Genomic DNA, 19,319 nt, shown 5'->3' with positions numbered 1-19,319 from the left:
GGGGAAGGGCCGAGGCCCCACGGTGCAGGGACACCGGGGGAAGGGCCGAGGCCCCACGGTGCAGGGACACCGGGGGAAGGGCCGAGGCCCCACGGTGCAGGGACACGAGGGGAAGGGCCGAGGCCCCACGGTGCAGGACATCAGGGGAAGGGCCGAGGCCCCACGGTGCGGGGACACCAGGGGAAGGGCCGAGGCCCCACGGTGCAGGACATCAGGGGAAGGGCCGAGGCCCCACGGCGCGGGGACACCAGGGGAAGGGCCGAGGCCCCACGGTGCAGGACATCAGGGGAAGGGCAGAGGCCGCACGGTGCAGGGACACCAGGGGAAGGGCCGAGGCCCCACGGTGCAGGGACACCAGGGGAAGGGCCGAGGCCCCACGGTGCAGGGACACCAGGGGAAGGGCCGTGGCCCCACGGTGCAGGGACACCAGGGGAAGGGCCGTGGCCCCACGGTGCAGGGACACCGGGGGAAGGGCCGTGGCCCCACGGTGCAGGGACACCGGGGGAAGGGCCGTGGCCCCACGGTGCAGGGACACCGGGGGAAGGGCCGAGGCCCCACGGTGCAGGGACACCGGGGGAAGGGCCGTGGCCCCACGGTGCAGGGACACCAGGGGAAGGGCCGTGGCCCCACGGTGCAGGGACACCAGGGGAAGGGCCGAGGCCCCACGGTGCAGGGACACCAGGGGAAGGGCCGAGGCCCCAGGGTGCAGGGACACATGGGGAAGGGCCGAGGCCTCACGGTGCAGGGACACCAGGGGAAGGGCCGTGGCCCCACGGTGCAGGGACACCGGAGGAAGGGCCGAGGCCCCACGGTGCAGGGACACGAGGGGAAGGGCCGAGGCCCCACGGTGCAGGGACACCGGGGGAAGGGCCGAGGCCCCACGGTGCAGGACATCAGGGGAAGGGCCGAGGCCCCACGGCGCGGGGACACAAGGGGAAGGGCCGAGGCCCCACGGTGCAGGACATCAGGGGAAGGGCCGAGGCCCCACGGTGCAGGGACACCAGGGGAAGGGCCGAGGCCCCACGGTGCAGGGACACAATGGGAGGGGCTGAGGCCCCACGGTGCAGGGACAGCAGGGGAAGGGCCGAGGCCCCACGGTGCAGGGACACCGGGGGAAGGGCCGAGGCCCCACGGTGCAGGGACAGCAGGGGAAGGGCCGAGACCCCACGGTGCAGGGACACCAGGGGAAGGGCCGAGGCCCCACGGTGCAGGGACACCAGGGGAAGGGCCGAGGCCCCACGGTGCAGGGACACCGGGGGAAGGGCCGAGACCCCACGGTGCTGGGACTCCAGTGGAAGGGCCGAGGCCCCACGGTGCTGGGACTCCAGGGGAAGGGCCGAGGCCCCACGGTGCTGGGACTCCAGGGGAAGGGCCGAGGCCCCACGGTGCTGGGACTCCAGGGGAAGGGCCGAGGCCCCACGGTGCAGGGACACCGGGGGAAGGGCTGAGACCCCACGGTGCTGGGACTCCAGTGGAAGGGCCGAGGCCCCACGGTGCTGGGACTCCAGGGGAAGGGCCGAGGCCCCACGGTGCTGGGACTCCAGGGGAAGGGCCGAGGCCCCACGGTGCTGGGACTCCAGGGGAAGGGCCGAGGCCCCACGGTGCAGGGACACCGGGGGAAGGGCTGAGACCCCATGGTGCAGGGACACCAGGGGAAGGGCCGAGGCCCCACGGTGCAGGGACACCGGGGGAAGGGCTGAGACCCCACGGTGCTGGGACTCCAGGGGAAGGGCTGAGACCCCACGGTGCTGGGACTCCAGGGGAAGGGCCGAGGCCCCACGGTGCTGGGACTCCAGGGGAAGGGCTGAGACCCCACGGTGCAGGGACACCAGGGGAAGGGCCGAGGCCCCACGGTGCAGGGACACCGGGGGAAGGGCTGAGACCCCACGGTGCTGGGACTCCAGGGGAAGGGCTGAGACCCCACGGTGCTGGGACTCCAGGGGAAGGGCCGAGGCCCCACGGTGCAGGGACACCGGGGGAAGGGCTGAGACCCCACGGTGCTGGGACTCCAGGGGAAGGGCTGAGACCCCACGGTGCTGGGACTCCAGGGGAAGGGCTGAGACCCCACGGTGCAGGGACTCCAGGGGAAGGGCCGAGGCCCCACGGTGCTGGGACTCCAGGGGAAGGGCTGAGACCCCACGGTGCAGGGACTCCAGGGGAAGGGCTGAGACCCCACGGTGCTGGGACTCCAGGGGAAGACTGAAAACTTTTTTAAGAAACATTCATATTGCAACTCAAAGCTAACATAGGAACAGGAGGAGGCTGTTCAGCCCCTCGAGGCTGTTCTGCCATTCAATGAGATCATGGCTGATCTGTGTCCTAACTCCATCTACCCGCCTTTGCCCCGTATCCCTTTGGTTATCAAAAATCGATCAATCTCAGATTTAAAATGAACAATTGATCCGGCATCAATTGCCGTTTGCGGAAGCGAGTTCCAAACTTCTACCAACCTTTGTGTGTCGAAGTGTTTCCTAACTTCACCCCTGAAAGGTCTGGCTCTAATTTTTAGACTCTGCCCCCTAGTCCGAGACTCCCCAACCAGCAGAAATAGTTTCTCTCTCTCTACCCTATGAGTTCCCCTTAATATCTTGAAAACTTCGATCAGATCGACCCCTTAACCTTCTAAATCCCAGGGAATACAACCCTAGTTTGTGTAATCTCTCCTCGTAATCTAACCCCTTGGAGTCCAGGTAACATTCTGGTAAACCTACGCTGCACTCCCTCGAAGACTATCCTTCCTAAGGTGTGGTGCCCAGAACTGCTCCCAGTGCTCCAGGTGTGGTCTAACCAGGGCTTTGTACAGCTGCAGCATAACTTCTACCCCCTTGTATTCTAGTCCTCGAGATCTAAAGGCCAGCATCCCATTAGCCTGTCTGATTATTTTCTGTAAATTATGGTATTTTAAGTAGAAGAATGAACTAACAGTAATACACCTACATATCTATACGGCATACAAATGTGATGATATTATGCTGCAGTCTCGGGGGCTCCACCACTTGTGCTCTTGTGGGTTAAGGCCAGGGTAAGCTCTGGGGGAGCGGTGCCGTTAACTGGCCTTGTGCCGGCCTCCACTGGCAGAAGCCTGGTAGTGCAGCTCGGACAGGGCTGGAGTTACAGTCTGTGAACGAACGGATCACGCAGGAGTCTAAACCTGCCAGTGTCACGACACGCGCTATTTGAGCAGATCGGAAGGTGCTGCCTCTTGCTGGGACGTGGTTCCACAGGTGCTAGCCGTCGATGAATGGCGGTCGCCATTTGAGCACAGGGGGCTTCACAGCTCAGCCCAATCCCAGTTGCCACCCCACCCCCTCCACACCTTCACGGCTGGCAGGTGGGACCAGGCTGGAGACAAAGGTTTCTGCTCGGTTTGGAGGATGGGCAGGGTTGCTCTGAAGGCTCTCCCGCAGAGAGAGAGTCGTAAAGCAGCTTGTGCCCGCTATAAGCACATAAGAATTAGAATTAGGAGCAGGAGTCGGCCGTTCGGCCCCTCGAGCCTGCTCCGCCATTCAATAAGATCAGGACTGCTCTTTGACCTCAACTCCACCTTCCCGCCCATACCCCTCGATTCCAGTGTCCAAAAATATTTAGGTTTTGGACTCCCCAAGTGGAAACATCTTCTCTACGCCGACCGTATCCTGAGGTCCTGAAAGAGACTGTATAAATGCAAGTTTGATGGGAACATAGGAACAGGAAGAGGCCATTCAGACCCTCGAGCCTGTTCCGCCATTCAGTGAGATCACGGCTGATCTGTGTCCTAACACCATCTACCCGCCTTTGCCTCGTATCCCTTAATACCTTTGGTTAACAAAAATTGTTCAATCTCAGAGTCTCCCTTAACCAGGAGAGCTGGTGCTGAGGCTAATTACAACGCTCTTTATTACTAGTCTGGCTGGGGACCAAACGCGGGACCTTCAGCAGTGCATGGCCCAGCTACACACTGCTGTGGTGACCCCGATGGAATCCTAGTCGGCCACCTTCAAACACCAAACGCTGCCGAGCTGGTCTGGTTAAGTGCAGCTTTACACCTTCGCTGACTGGCGTTACTGTACGTACTGGGTGAATTTAGCCTCTTTGCTTTGCAGGAAGAGAACCTCGTCGGAGGCAGCTCCTCGCAGTTGGAGAGCGTTCAGCTCCTTATCCAGGGTGCACAATTTCTCCTTTGTCACGTGCTCTGTTTCAAAGAAAAACACACATTAATAAGGAGAGAACTGCAAGTATATCGTACCTTACCCCTCACGCATCTCCTGCGCTGCGCACACTATCAATTATTATTAAGTCCCAGTCGCTGTTGTCATGAGCGCAGATGTCGTTTGTGCACAGCAAGGTGTCATGAACAGCAGAGATGAAATGCCCATTAATATCTACAAGGCACAAGTCAGGAGTGTGATGGAACACTCTCCACTTGCCTGGATGAGTGCAGCTCCAACAACACTCGAGAAGCTCGACACCATCCAGGACAAAGCAGCCCGCTTGATCGGCACCCCGTCCACCACCTTAAACATTCACTCCCTCCACCACCGGCGCACCATGGCTGCAGTGTGGACCATCTACAAGATGCACTGCAGCAACTCGCCAAGGCTTCTTCGGCAGCACCTCCCAAACCCGCGACCTCTTCCACCTAGAAGGACAAGGGCAGCAGGCGCACGGGAACACCACCACCTCCAAGTTCCCCTCCAAGTCACACACACCATCCTGACTTGGAAATATATCGGCCGATCCTTCATCGTCGCTGGGTCAAAATCCTGGAACTCCCTCCCTAACAGCGCTGTGGGAGTACCTTCACTACACGGACTGCAGCGGTTCAAGAAGGCGGCTCACCACCACCTTCTCAAGGGCGATTAGGGATGGGCAATAAATGCCGGGCCTCGCCAGCGACGCCCACATCTCACAAATGAATTTAAAAAAAATATTGGGCAGGACACCCTACTAATAGGAACATAGGTGGAGGAGGAGGCCATTGAGCCCCTCGAGCCTGTTCCGCCATTCAATGAGATCATGGCTGGTCCGTGACCGAACTCCATTTTCTCTGAACGCTGCCGCTGGGCTCTTGGTTTAACATCGCGTCCATACAGACGGCGCTGTGGGAGGAGCCCCAGGCAGGCCGCTGGAAGCACACAGGTAGGTGATGGCCTTGGGGAGCGGGGCTGGTCGCGGGACTCCGGGGGAGCGGGGTGGTGTGGAAGGGGCTACGCTTTGCAAATCGTGAGCATTATTTAAAGCACGGGGATATTCCTAGCCGGGGGCGGGATTACCTTCAGTCAGAAGCTGCTGTTTGGTGTTTTCGATGCTGCGCATTTCAAGTTCAAGTCTCGCTGGAGTCTGATGGAACAGGACAGAGAAAGATTACAGGGATTATGGACTAAAGGTGAGCAGCGGCAATTATATATGGGAGTAACCCTGCTTAAGGGAGAGAAATATGAGCTTTTGTGTTTCCTTAACTTTCCATGGATATATTCTTCAATATCTTTTGTTAGAGTTTTGTAGGCGTACATGTGTCAGCCGTGGTTCAGTTGCGAGCACTCCCGCCTGAGTCACAAGGTTGTCCCTCTCCAGAGACCTGAGCACAAAGATCTAGGCCGACACAATCCAGTGCAATACTGAGGGAGCGCCGCACTGTCGGAGGGGCGGTACTGAGGGAGCGCCGCACTGTCGGAGGGGCGGTACTGAGGGAGCGCCGCACTGTCGGAGGGGCGGTACTGAGGGAGCGCCGCACTGTCGGAGGGGCGGTACTGAGGGTGCGCCGCACTGTCGGAGGGGCAGCACTGAGGGAGCGCCGCACTGTCGGAGGGGACGGTACTGATGGAGCGCACAGCAAGCTCCCACAAACAGCAATGTGATAATGACCAGATCATCTGTTTTTAGTGATGTTGGTTGAGGGATAAATATTGGCCCCAGGACACCGGGGAGAACTCCCCCCTGCTCTTCTTCCAATAGTGGCCGTGGGATCTTTTACATCCACCCGAGAGGGCAGACGGGGCCTCGGTTTAACGTCTCATCTGAAAGACGGCCCCTCCGACAGTGCGGCGCTCCCTCAGTACTGCACCTCCGACAGTGCGGCGCTCCATCAGTACAGCCCCTCCGACAGTGCGGCGCTCCCTCAGTACCGCCCCTCCGACAGTGCGGCGCTCCCTCAGTACTGCTCCTCCGACAGTGCGGCGCTCCCTCAGTACCGCCCCTCCGACAGTGCGGTGCTCCCTCAGTACTGCCCCTCCTACAGTGCGGCGCTCCCTCAGTACCGCCCCTCCGACAGTGCGGCGCTCCCTCAGTACAGCCCCTCCGACAGTGCGGTGCTCCCTCAGTACCGCCCCTCTGACAGTGCGGCGCTCCCTCAGTACCGCCCCTCCCACAGTGCGGCGCTCCCTCAGTACAGCCCCTCCGACAGTGCGACGCTCCCTCAGTACTGCCCCTCCGACAGTGCGGCGCTCCCTCAGTACCGCCCCTCCGACAGTGCGGCGCTCCTTCAGTACCGCCCCTCCGACAGTGCGGCGCTCCCTCAGTACCGCCCCTCCGACAGTGCGGCGCTCCCTCAGTACCGCCCCTCCGACAGTGCGGCGCTCCCTCAGTACCGCCCCTCCGACAGTGCGGTGCTCCCTCAGTACCGCCCCTCCGACAGTGCGGCGCTCCCTCAGTACTGCCCCTCCGACAGTGCGGCGCTCCCTCAGTACCGCCCCTCCGACAGTGCGGCGCTCCCTCAGTACCGCCCCTCCGACAGTGCGGCGCTCCCTCAGTACTGCACCTCCGACAGTGCGGCGCTCCCTCAGTACCGCCCCTCCGACAGTGCGGCGCTCCCTCAGTATTGCACCAGATTGTGTCGGCCTAGTTTTTTATACTCGTGTCTTTGGAGTTGTTAAGTTTGTGTGTTCTAGTTGTATTTAAGATTAATTACTGACACAGACTACAAGAATAACGTTTCAACAGGTCTTTACTAGTTGGAGGTCAGGGCTATACTAACAGCAATATCACTACACAGTACTTATATACCGGTGGTCACCACCGGTATTACGTATACAGCAGCCAGAGAAAGTAGTACATCTCTTAAGGTGGAACAGGCTTAAGTTCTCTTAAGGTGGAACAGGTTACATACACCACAATCCTCCCTTTTTAGCTTAACAGTCATATCCCCATTTAACATAACATAATAACATATATACATATATAACTTCAGGTATAAACAGTTCAAAGGTTCAGTCTCTCAGGAGGCCTTCTGATTCGGGTTGGATAACGCCTTTCAGTGGTCTCTGATTCTTGTTGCTGAGGTGACTCCTCTAGTTGGTTTCCTATGTATTGGACGTCATCATCAGGTACATTCCCTGCCGAGGTAGATGCTTCAGGTTCATTAACGTCTTCCACAGTTGTCTCTGTCGCAACCATGGGTTCGACCCTTGCTCTTGATTCTACCAGTTGATCCGCATGACGCCTTATCACATTGTTACCAATATCTACTGTGTACATCAGAGGTCCTTGTCTGGCCTGAATTGTTCCGGACTGCCATTTTTCGTTTCCATAGTCCCTTGCCAACACTGGTTGTCCTACGTCGAAACTTCGAGTGGTCTTGTTATTAATATGCCGGAACTGTTTGTTTTCCACTTCCCTCCGCACATTTGGTTTTAACAAGTCCAACCTGGACCACAACCTCCTGTTATAAAACATCATGGCAGGACTTTGGTTAGTTACTGCATGAGCGGCGTTTCGATATGCCATTAGGAAATTGTCCACCTTGTGTTGTAGCGGAATCTGATCATCGTTCATGGCCTTTATTGCCTTTTTGAATGTTTGGACAAATCTCTCGGCCAACCCGTTTGTCGCCGGATGATATGGGGCAGAGGTATAATGTTTCACCCCATTCTTCTTTAAGAATTTTTGGAATTCTTCCGACACGAACTGTGGTCCGTTGTCCGAACATATCTGTTCTGGCAATCCGTTCCTTGCGAATATTGTTCTTAACACCGCAATTGTCTTTTCTGAAGTAGTGGTATTCATCTTGATCACTTCTGGCCATTTGGAATGTGCGTCCACCGCAATTAGGAACATGGAGTCCATGAATGGACCAGCAAAGTCAATATGTACGCGTTGCCATGGGGCTGAAGGCCATTCCCATGGGTGTAGCGGTGCGATCGGAGGTGCATTTTGCACTTTTTGGCACCCAGCGCAGCTTTTCGTCAACTCCTCTATCTGTTGGTCAATACCCGGCCACCTTACATAAGCCCTAGCAAGACTTTTCATCTTAACTCCCCCCAGATGACCTTCATGCAGTTCCTTTAGAACTCTTTCCCTTAACTTGGGAGGAATAATCACTCTTGTCCCGTACATCAAAGTACCATGGCAGACGGACAGCTGGTCTCGCCTTGCCGAGAATGCCGGTAACAGAGGATCACCCCGTGTTGGCCATCCCTTCACTGTCACCTCGTAGACTCGGGACAGTGTCGGGTCGTTCCTGGTTTCTCTTTCAATACTTGCATTGGTGACTGGTAAACACTCGATGATGGTCGAATGAAATAACTCAACAGGGTCAACTTTCGTCGTCTCTTCTTCTTCAGGTAGTGGCAGGCGTGACAGCCCATCAGCATTGCCATGCTGCTTTGTACCTTTGAATTCTATTTGATATTGATGTGCCCCTAGGAAAAGGGACCATCTCTGGAGTCTCTGTGCTGTCATCACCGAAACACCCTTCTTAGGGTTAAAAATGGATACCAACGGCTGATGGTCTGTCAGAAGTGTGAATTTTTGGCCCTGCAGGTAATGATTAAACTTCTTCACTCCCCATACAAGGCTGAGAGCCTCCCTATCGATCTACGCATAGTTGCGCTCAGCGGAGGTCAATGATCTGGATGCAAACGCGACTGGCCCTTCCGTGCCATTTGGCAACTTGTGTGAGAGTACTGCCCCAATACCATATGGAGAAGCATCACAAGCCAACCGAATAGGCAGTGTCGGGTTGAAGTGAGCCAACACTTCCTCTGAGGTGATCAATTCTTTGCTTTTGCGAAATGCCTTCTTACAGTTTTCGCTCCATTCCCATGGTACCCCCTTCTGTAAAAGAGCGTTCAGCGGGTGCAGTACCGTGGATAGATTCGGTAGAAACTTATGGTAATAGTTAATCAATCCTAGAAACGACCTCAACTGAGAGACATTATCCGGAGCGGGAGCCTTTACAACTGCCTCTATCTTGTCAGGAGACTTATGAAGCCCCTCCCGGTCAATGACATGACCACAGTACGAGATCCGCTTCTGAAAGAACTCACATTTCTGCCGATTAACTCGAAGTCCATACTCTTTCAGTCTGTTGAGCACCAGTTCCAAGTTTGCGAGGTGTTCTTCATCACCATCTCCTGTAATCAGAATATCGTCCAGGTAACATTGTGTGCCTGGAATTCCCTGTAATACCTGCTCCATGGCCCTCTGCCAAATTGCTGGAGCCGATGCCACTCCAAAAACCAGCCTATTATACCGGTACAAACCTCTATGCGTGTTGATCGTGAGGTACTGGCGTGACTCTTCTTCAACCTCCATCTGCAAGTACGCCTGCGCCAGGTCTATCTTGGTGAAGTGTTTCCCGCCAGACAACGAAGCAAAAATATCCTCAATCCGCGGAAGCGGATACTGCACCATGTGAAGCACCGGATTAACGGTGATCTTGAAGTCTCCACAGATGCGAACCTTCCCTGGTTCTCCTGGCTTGTTGCTCGAAGGACGTTTCATAACGGGAACAATGGGCGTAGCCCACTCACTCCAATCTACCTTAGACAGTACACCTGAACGTTCTAGCGCTTCCAGTTCTGCTTCTACAGCAGGTCGTATTGCATAGGGTACCGGTCTGGCTTTGAAAAATTTTGGGTGTGCATGTTCATCAATCTTGATGTTTGACGTAATTCCTCTCAGTGTTCCCAGTCCCTGCTGGAACACCTCTTTAGCATCATCCAATATTCTGGACAATCGTTTAGGTTTGACATCTGTTTCCCCGGAATCTACCGTTAGTGCCTTTAAGGAGTGCCAGTCCATATTCATTTTCCTAATCCACTCCCGTCCCAGTAGTGGTGGACCTCCTTCAGGTAGCACATATAAGTCCATTACTTGGCTTTCTTTGCCCTTGTGGACCACTTTTACCTCTATCTTTCCGATGGGGTACACTCTTTGCCCCGTGTATGTTTTCAATATAATCTCCGTATCCCGTAGGGGAATATGTTGGAATAACCTTTTGTAATCTTTCTTATTCATGACCGTCAATGCCGATCCAGTGTCCAATTCCATCTTTACTTGGACTCCTGCTATCTGAAGAGTGACCCAAATTGTCTGGAGATCTGCATCCTTACCAACGTTGTGTACTCTTAAGCTACCCAGTTCATTACTGCTGGCGTCTGAATCTGACTTCTGTTCGTTCGAACTGTTCTTTGTCACCTTGTGTACCTTTATGTATTTTCCTTGCGGTGACTTTTTGTTGCTGGTCTTCTTTCCTGACCGGCATACTTTAGCTATGTGGCCAAGCCTGCCACACGTTCTGCATTCTTGGTTTTTAAACCAACACTGGTTCTGATCGTGCGTTGTCTTTCCACAACGATAACATTTTACAGTACTCAAAACCAATTGACTTGTACTGAGTTCCGGTGACCGTAGCTGCATTACTGCCGTGCCTCTCGCTGCGGCTTCGTGTGATGCTGCCATAGTGACCGCTTTCTCAAGCGTCAGCTCATTCTCCTCGAGCAGTCGCTTTTGTGTATCTTCTTTTAATAATCCACACACAAATTTATCTCTTAGCGCATCTGTTAGTCCCGTTCCAAACTGACAGTACTTTGCTAGCTTACGCAATTCCATTAAATATTCAGCATTGCTTTCATCTTTCAGCTGCTTTCTGCTGTAAAATTTAAATCGTTCCGCTAGCATCAGCGGCGTGGGGTTTAGATGATTTCTCAGGACAGTAACAATCTCCTCGAACGTCTTCTCCGCCGGTTCATCTGGTGATAAAAGGTGTTTCAATTGCCCGTATGTCTTCGCACCCATTAAGTTTAATAAAGTTAGTGCTTTCTCATCATCTGGGATTTTATTTGCTTTACAATAATTTTGTATGCGTTCTACATACGTGGCCCAATCTTCGATGTCGCTATCAAAGGTATTAATGTTCCCATGTTTAGGCATCGTTGCAATTTTTTTTAGTGATTTCCCTTTTTCCAAGGTGGCGGCTTCCCGCTCTTGTCTTCGTCCTCCGCCTACAAAATGGCGGTTTCCCGCACTTGGCGGTCTTTCCCGCGCTCGCCTTCTTCACCCGCTGGCTGCAATGGCGTTTGGCGTGCCGCTGCTGCTCCCCTTTCCCAGCGGTTAGTAACTCCCCCGACGCTGTCTCCGCTTCACCGCGGCTCCCTCGGGCATTCGCGCTTCCCCGATGTCGCGCCTCGCAGCCCTTCTTGCAGCCCGGTTATTAGCACCGGCTGCGTTCGCCTTCACCGCGGCTCTCGCGCCTTCAGTCGCCCCAGACGCTGCGCCTTTTTGGCCCGAATGCGGCCCGGCCCTTATCACCAGCCGCGATCGATGTCCCCGCGCTGCGCCTTTTGGCCCGAATGCGGCCCGGCCCTTATCTCCGGTCGCGATCGATCTCACCGCCCTTATTCCTCCGTCTTCCCTCCCCGTCTGTACAGCCAAAGCGGCCGACTTTCTGCTCGCGTCGCTGACCGGCTTACCCACCACCGAGGTAGAAGGAAGATAGCTGACTGCCGCTGATGGAGGCTTCGAGTTCAGGATATCTTCTGCACTCCGGGTTCTCGATGCCTGCCGCGCGACGTGTCTTCCAGCAGGGTGATGAGGGTGGATGCCTCTCTTCGACGCCCGTTCTGTGGACGAAGCCGCCGTGGATATAAACTGCCGCAGGGTAAGAATCGGACTCGTCGCCACTGTTAAGTCTGTGTGTTCTAGTTGTATTTAAGATTAATTACTGACACAGACTACAAGAATAACGTTTCAACAGGTCTTTACTAGTTGGAGGTCAGGGCTATACTAACAGCAATATCACTACACAGTACTTATATACCGGTGGTCACCACCGGTATTACGTATACAGCAGCCAGAGAAAGTAGTACATCTCTTAAGGTGGAACAGGCTTAAGTTCTCTTAAGGTGGAACAGGTTACATACACCACAGGAGTGGGATTTGAACCCACAACCTTCTGACTCAGAAGGTAGCGAGTGTGCGACCCACTGAGCCACTGGCTGACACAGAGGTGACTAAAGGCAGTAATCTCGCCCTGGGACTCAGAGGTTTTCCCAAATTATTGTTATCCTATATACTATTTTACTTACATAAAATTCCGCCATCCATTTGTGCTTCCTTATGAGCTCCTCGAGTTCCTGCTCAAATGCCTTCCTGAAAGCATTAAGAAGATTGATGAAAATGTGAACATTTTCCACTTCGTATAAATTGCATATTTTTCAAAATGTTTGCAAGACGTACATAAATGCAAGCACAAAGCAGTAGTCTAAGGAGAGTTAGAAGTGTAAACTGGTCACTTAAACAAAGCACAGAGCGCTACACTGCTACATTTTGCCGCAGCGGTGGATCTAGGATTTCACTGTGGGCTCACTGGGAGTCGGAGATCGTGGGTCTGGGACTGGATACACAGATGGAGACTGATGTCCGGCGGCTTCAGGAATCCAGGCACAGATCCGTAACTGTAAGCAGTCCGGGAGAGTGCAGGAGATTGGCGCTGGAGAGTCCGGGATATGTTTCGGAAGTTGCAGAAGCTCAGGGCCCTGGCGACTTTCAGCCAGGACTGAGGCTGGCAGGATTATTAGATTTCTTTGAAGAATCCAGTCGATAGATGTGAAAAAAAGGACTATCAGTGTCATTGGGGTGAGTTGTGTAATCAACGTAAACAGTTAACAGACAGGTAAAGGAGCTCTGGTCCATCCAGCCTGGCCCACATAATTGTGACGGCGCCTCCATTTAACGTCTCATCCGAAAGATGTCACCTCTGACAGTGTGGCGCTCCCTCAGTACCGCCCCTCCGACAGTGCGGCGCTCCCTCAGTACCGCCCCTCCGACAGTGCGGCGCTCCCTCAGTACCGCCCCTCCGACAGTGCGGCGCTCCCTCAGTACCGCCCCTCCGACAGTGCGGCCCTCCCTCAGTACTGCCCCTCCGACAGTGCGGCGCTCCCTCAGTACCGCCCCTCCGACAGTGCGGCGCTCCCTCAGTACCGCCCCTCCGACAGTGTGGCGCTCCCTCAGTACCGCCCCTCCGACAGTGCGGCCCTCCCTCAGTACTGCCCCTCCGACAGTGCGGCGCTCCCTCAGTACCGCCCCTCCGACAGTGCGGCGCTCCCTCAGTACCGCCCCTCCGACAGTGCGGCGCTCCCTCAGTACCGCCCCTCCGACAGTGCGGCGCTCCCTAAGTACCGCCCCTCCGACAGTGCGGCGCTCCCTCAGTACCGCCCCTCCGACAGTGCGGCGCTCCCTAAGTACCGCCCCTCCGACAGTGCGGCGCTCCCTCAGTACCGCCCCTCCGACAGTGCGGCGCTCCCTCAGTACCGCCCCTCCGACAGTGCGGCGCTCCCTCAGTACTGACCCTCCGACAGTGCGGCGCTCCCTCAGTACCGCCCCTCCGACAGTGCGGCGCTCCCTCAGTACCGCCCCTCCGACAGTGCGGCGCTCCCTCAGTACCGCCCCTCCGACAGTGCGGCGCTCCCTCAGTACTGCCCCTCCGACAGTGCGGCGCTCCCTCAGTACCGCCCCTCCGACAGTGCGGCGCTCCCTCAGTACTCCCCCTCCGACAGTGCGGCGCTCCCTCAGTACCGCCCCTCCGACAGTGCGGCTCTCCCTCAGTACCGCCCCTCCGACAGTGCGGCGCTCCCTCAGTAGCGCCACTCCGACAGTGCGGCGCTCCCTCAGTACCGCCCCTCCGACAGTGCGGCGCTCCCTCAGTACCGCCCCTCCGACAGTGCGGCGCTCCCTCAGTACCGCCCCTCCGACAGTGCGGCGCTCCCTCAGTACCGCCCCTCCGACAGTGCGGCGCTCCATCAGTACCGCCCCTCCGACAGTGCGACGCTCCCTCAGTACCGCCCCTCCGACAGTGCGGCGCTACCTCAGTACCGCCCCTCCGACAGTGCGGCGCTCCCTCAGTACCGTCCCTCCGACAGTGCGGCGCTCCCTCAGTACCGCCCCTCCGACAGTGCGGCGCTCCCTCAGTACCGCCCCTCCGACAGTGCGGCACTCCCTCAGTACCGTCCCTCCGACAGTGCGGCGCTCCCTCAGTACCGCCCCTCCGACAGTGCGGCGCTCCCTCAGTACCCCCCCTCCGACAGTGCGGCGCTCCCTCAGTACCGCCCCTCCGACAGTGCGGCGCTCCCTTAGTACCGCCCCTCCGACAGTGCGGCGCTCCCTCAGTACCACCCCTCCGACAGTGCGGCGCTCCCTCAGTACTCCCCCTCCTACAGTGCGGCGCTCCTTCAGTACCGCCCCTCCGACAGTGCGGTGCTCCCTCAGTACTCCCCCTCCGACAGTGCGGCGCTCCCTCAGTACTGCCCCTCCGACAGTGCGGCGCTCCCTCAGTACCGCCCCTCCGACAGTGCGGCGCTCCCTTAGTACCGCCCCTCCGACAGTGCGGCGCTCCCTCAGTACTCCCCCTCCTACAGTGCGGCGCTCCTTCAGTACTGCCCCTCCGACAGTGCGGCGCTCCTTCAGTACCGCCCCTCCGACAGTGCGGCGCTCCCTCCGTACCGCCCCACCGACAGTGCGGCGCTCCCTCAGTACTGCACTGGAGTGTCAGCCTAGATTTATATGCTCGAGTCTCTGGAGTGCGACTTAAACCCACAACCTTCTGACTTAGAGGCGCGTGTGCTACCCACTGAGCCACAGCTGACACTGTCTGGACAGAGTAGATAGAGAGAAACTGTACCCATTGGCGGAAGGGTCGCGAACCAAAGGACACAGATTTAAGGTGACTGGCAGAAGAACCAAAGGCGACATGAGGATAAACTTTTTTACGCAGCGAGTGGTTAGGATCTGGAATGCACTGCCTGAGAGGGTGGTGGAGGCAGACTCAATCGTGGCTTTCAAAAGGGAGTTGGAGAAGTACTTGAAGGAAAAAATTTGCAGGGCTACAGGGAAAGGGATTTGCTGAAGTGCCCTTGCAGAGAACCGGCACGGGCTCGACGGGCCAAATGGCCTCCCTCTGTGCCGTAAGCATTCTATGATTCCATGCGTGTGCTACTTGTGACTTGTTGCAATGTGGATATTCATCGGACTCTGGTCCTTTGTTACCTTTCTTTCCTCCTTTCCAGCTTCTCTTCCTCGACCTGAGACGTTAACGCCTCGATTCTTTGCTTGCTCTCTCTGCTCACCTTCAGCTGCCTGGACAAATCACACAAAGTGCCGTTAACATTTCGGGACGGAAGGAGGATTTCGGTACAGTGTAACCGGAACTGGCGGGCGCTGCCTGCGCTGATAGCACTAACACATCAGGTTTGGTCACGTTTTTCCACGAGCTATTTATTAGTTGCCTCTTACTTTATTAGCCATTCAGAGTTGCGTGACCAAAACCAGCAGTGGTGAAATCCCGTTTTTTTTTATTCCTGGGGTGTGGGCGTTGCTGGCAAGGCCGGCATTTGTTGCCCATGAGAAAGTGGTGGTGAGCCGCCTTATACAACTGTGGGGCTTGCGAGGCCATTTAAGAGTTGTGGGTCATTGCTGTGGGTCTGGAGTCACGTACCGGCCAGACCGGGTCAGGACGGTAGATTTCCTTCTCTAAAGGACATTAGTGAACCAGATGGGTTTTTACGACAATCCGGTAGTTTCATGGTCACCATTACTGATGCTAACTTTTTATTCCAGATTTATTCAATGAACTGAATTTAAATTCCACAGCTGCCGTGGTGGGATTTGAATTCACACCTCCAGAAAATTAGTGCAGGCCTCTGGATTACTAGTCCAGTAATATAATCACTATGCTACCGTACCCTATTGCGAGGGAAGTCAGTTCCAGGTAGGCGAGTGGGCACGAATCGCCGGCCGTGATTAAACACTGGGGGGGAAAAATTCGGTATCGCCCCGTTTAGGATGCGATTATCGGCCGTGCGCAAAGTTCAGCGCTTGGCGCTAATTATCGCCTCCGATGGCAAACTTGGCTTTTATCGCCCCAGGAGGTGATTGGCGCGCTAAATCAGGCGCTTCACACCTGTCTTAAGGTGCTAAGGCCGAGGAGCGAGGCGCTATCTCAGAGCGCTGGCGAAGCAAGGAAGGGCAAATCAAAACCAACCTGCAAAGTGCTGCTCAGTACTCAAAACTCCTTCACACAGCGTTGAATCTCTCCAGAAGTCTCTCTCTCTCTCTCTCAGAATGTGTGGTGCAAAAATGTCACCGACAAAAAAAGGCAGGAAGCGGTCGCCTTTAAATAGCGCTCCCCCAGTCCCTTCCTGACTGCAAAACACTCCCCTCAACCTGTCGTTACTAGCGGCAGGCGGTAAGGCAGGGGGCGCCACTCAATATCTGCTCCGGGGCGCTGACGGGGCGTTACGCGCTCGACTGATGTCACGATCTGCCGGCGCAGGAGATCGTGGCGGTAGTGTTTAGCGCCACCGCAAAATGTCTGGTCAATTTCGTGAGCGGCGCAAACATCGCCGCGCCCGGGCGCTAACGGGAGGTGCAAACAACGGAATTTTTCCCCCTGGGAGTTTGGAACAGAAACCCCTCGGCCATATTTTAGCGCTGGGGCCCTGCAGAGAACGATGGATTCACCTCATGGGGAACGATTCTGATGCGTCGGCAGAGCACATTGCAAAACCGAGCAGCCACAACCCACGAGTCTCTGCTCCTTGAGGTATGGGGCGGGGTTGGGGGGTGGGGGGTGGGGGGCGCGCCAGGATATTTACTCTTGAATCTGAAGTAGCGGGCAGTTTAGAAGTCAGTGGAAAGAAGTTGCATTGTAATCAGATTCAACTCTCCAGCTGTTGTTTTAAATGTGGGCTGGGAATGAAGGGCAGCTCCATCTTTACAGGAGGGATGTGATCGCACTAGAGAGGGTGCAGAGGAGATTTACGAGGATGTGGCCAGGACTGGGGAATTTTAGCGATGAGGAAAGATCGAAGAGGCCGGGGTTGTTTTCTCTGGAACAGAGGAGGCTGAGGGGAGATTTAATCGAGGTGTATAAAATGATGAGGGGCCCTGGATAGAGTGGATAGGAAGGACCTATTTCCCTGAGCAGAGAGGTCAGTAACCAGGGGGCAGAGATTTAAAGTCATTGGGAGAAGGATTAGAGGGGAGTTGAGGAGAACTTTCTTCACCCAGAGGGTGATGGGGGTCTGGAACTCACTGCCTGAAAGGGGGGTCGAGGCAGAAACCCTCATCACATTTAAAAAGTACTTGGATACGCACTCGAAGCGCCGTAACCCCCAGGGCTACGGACCGAGAGCTGGACAGTGGGATTAGGCTGGAGAGCTCTTGTCGGCCGGCACCGACACTGACGTAAGAAAACTACTAGGCACTTGGTCTAAGCGTTAAACAAGGCTTTAATCAACTGTTTTACAACATGGAGGTCCAGTTGTGTCCTTCACTAGTTCCTGTTAAGAATGCCCTGCGCAAGCTGGGCCCGTGCCCGAGTATTTATACTCTCCCTGGACAGCGCCGCCCGCAGGCCGCTCAGTATTGTTTCATAAGTCTTTCTTCCATGGATGACTGATTCATGTCAGACACGACGGGCCGTAAACGTCTAGGATTCTAGCTCCACAAAGCCTCAATTGGTAAAGGCTGCAGTGCAACTCAGCAACTCATCAAATTCTGTCCCATGATTCGTGCTGATCTCGAGTGGGGTAGATTCAGTACCCAGGTTCAGGGAGGCTAAAATCATCTCTTGCGTGTGTACCTAGCAGGTGAGGACACGATCAGCTGGTCTACGAGTAAATAGCCCCGCTGGCACTCGCTGTCTGCCGACACGCCCACTCGGTAGGGCCACAGAGGAGAAAAACTGGAGGGCAGGAAAGAAACGGAGTGAAGGGCGTGAGTACTGGGGAAGGGGCAAGGAGGAGAATGGGCTTCCGGTGTGGGACCGGTGGACAGGAACCGATATTTCGTTGGCCAAAGCAAAGTAGGTGCTTGGATTAATTGCTAAAAATAAAGGCTAAAATGAATTGTTTTGATGAACCGGACGACGGTACTGGTTTGTTATATTTTATTGTATGGAGATTGGTATGGAGAGACACAGTTTAAATTTGTCTTTCTTTCTTACCTTTCAGTCTGAGCTTGATGATGTTCATACTGAAAGTGCAGCCGCTTCAGATTTGCTGGAATGGAAGATTGTTGGAAAGGAGATCAAATCATTTGGATTACCACCAAACTCCAAACTCTTGGCCTGAACACTTCCCTCTGCAACTGGACCCTGGACTTCCTAACAAACAGACCCCAGTCTGTCAAATTAGGTAACCACACCTCCCCCCCGCGACCCTGAACACGGGGGCCCCACAAGGATGTGTGCTGAGCCCCCTCCTCTACTCCCTCTTCACCCACAACTGTGTGGCTGTTCATGGTTCCAACACCATCATCAAGTTTGCGGATGACACCACGGTAGTAGGCCAGATCACCAACAACGATGAGTCAGCCTACAGGGAGGAGGTCCAGCATCTCGTGAAGTGGTGCGCCGATAACAACCTGGCCCTTAACATCAAGAAAACAAAATAAATCATTGTGGACTTCAGGAAGTCTAAAGGCGGAAGTCACACCCCCATCCACATCAATGGGGCTGTGGTGGAAAGGGTGGACAGCTTTAAGTTCCTCGGAGTCCACATCACGGAAGACCTCTCCTGGTCCCTCAACACCTCCTCTCTGGTGAAGAAGGCCCAGCAGCGCCTATATTTCCTAAGGAGGCTGAAGGGATGTAATCTGTCACCCCTGATCCTCTCTAACTTTTACCACTGCACTATAGAGAGCATCCTGACAAACTGTATTACAGTGTGGTATGGCAGCTGTAGCTCCTATGACCGGAAAGCCCTGCAGCGGGTAGTCAAAACTGCCCAACGCATTACCGGCACCCGGCTACCGACCATAGAGCACATATACCAGAAACGCTGCCTACGGAGGTCACGGTCCATCATCAAAGACCCTACCCACCCCAGCCACAGTCTGTTCGCCCTCCTGCCATCTGGGAGACGCTACAGATGCATTCGCACCCGTACGACCAGATTTAGGAACAGCTTCTTTCCCAGGGCTGTCATCCTACTGAACTCCACAAATAAACTCTAAAGCCTGCACATCTGCCAATGCACTTTATTATGGTTATATTTATGTTAATATACTACAAGCCAAATGTATGTTGAATGTTTAAATGTCCTAATCCAAATGTACACTCTCGG

The 19,319-nt window shown here is 55.4% G+C and overlaps 1 protein-coding gene across 1 annotated transcript in view; it reads right to left on the bottom strand.

The window, feature by feature from the left end:
• LOC147086717 (synaptonemal complex central element protein 1) overlaps window positions 1-19,319 on the bottom strand; it is a 59,126-nt gene that overhangs the window by 3,105 nt on the left and 36,702 nt on the right. Inside the window, exons 6-10 of the mRNA XM_085978869.1 lie at window positions 18,200-18,254; window positions 15,241-15,330; window positions 12,285-12,348; window positions 5,253-5,319; window positions 4,054-4,171 (exon numbers count right to left, since the gene is read on the bottom strand). Of these exons, the coding sequence (XP_085834995.1) occupies window positions 4,054-4,171; window positions 5,253-5,319; window positions 12,285-12,348; window positions 15,241-15,330; window positions 18,200-18,254 (394 nt within the window). The remainder of the gene's footprint in view (window positions 1-4,053; window positions 4,172-5,252; window positions 5,320-12,284; window positions 12,349-15,240; window positions 15,331-18,199; window positions 18,255-19,319) is intronic.

This window comes from Somniosus microcephalus, unplaced genomic scaffold (assembly GCF_052327205.1).
Source record: "Somniosus microcephalus isolate GS21.2 unplaced genomic scaffold, FLI_Smic_1.0 unresolved_chr7, whole genome shotgun sequence".
Lineage (NCBI taxonomy): Eukaryota > Metazoa > Chordata > Chondrichthyes > Squaliformes > Somniosidae > Somniosus > Somniosus microcephalus.
Note: the sequence above shows the minus strand (reverse complement) of the source record. Positions and strands in the feature narration are given on the sequence as shown.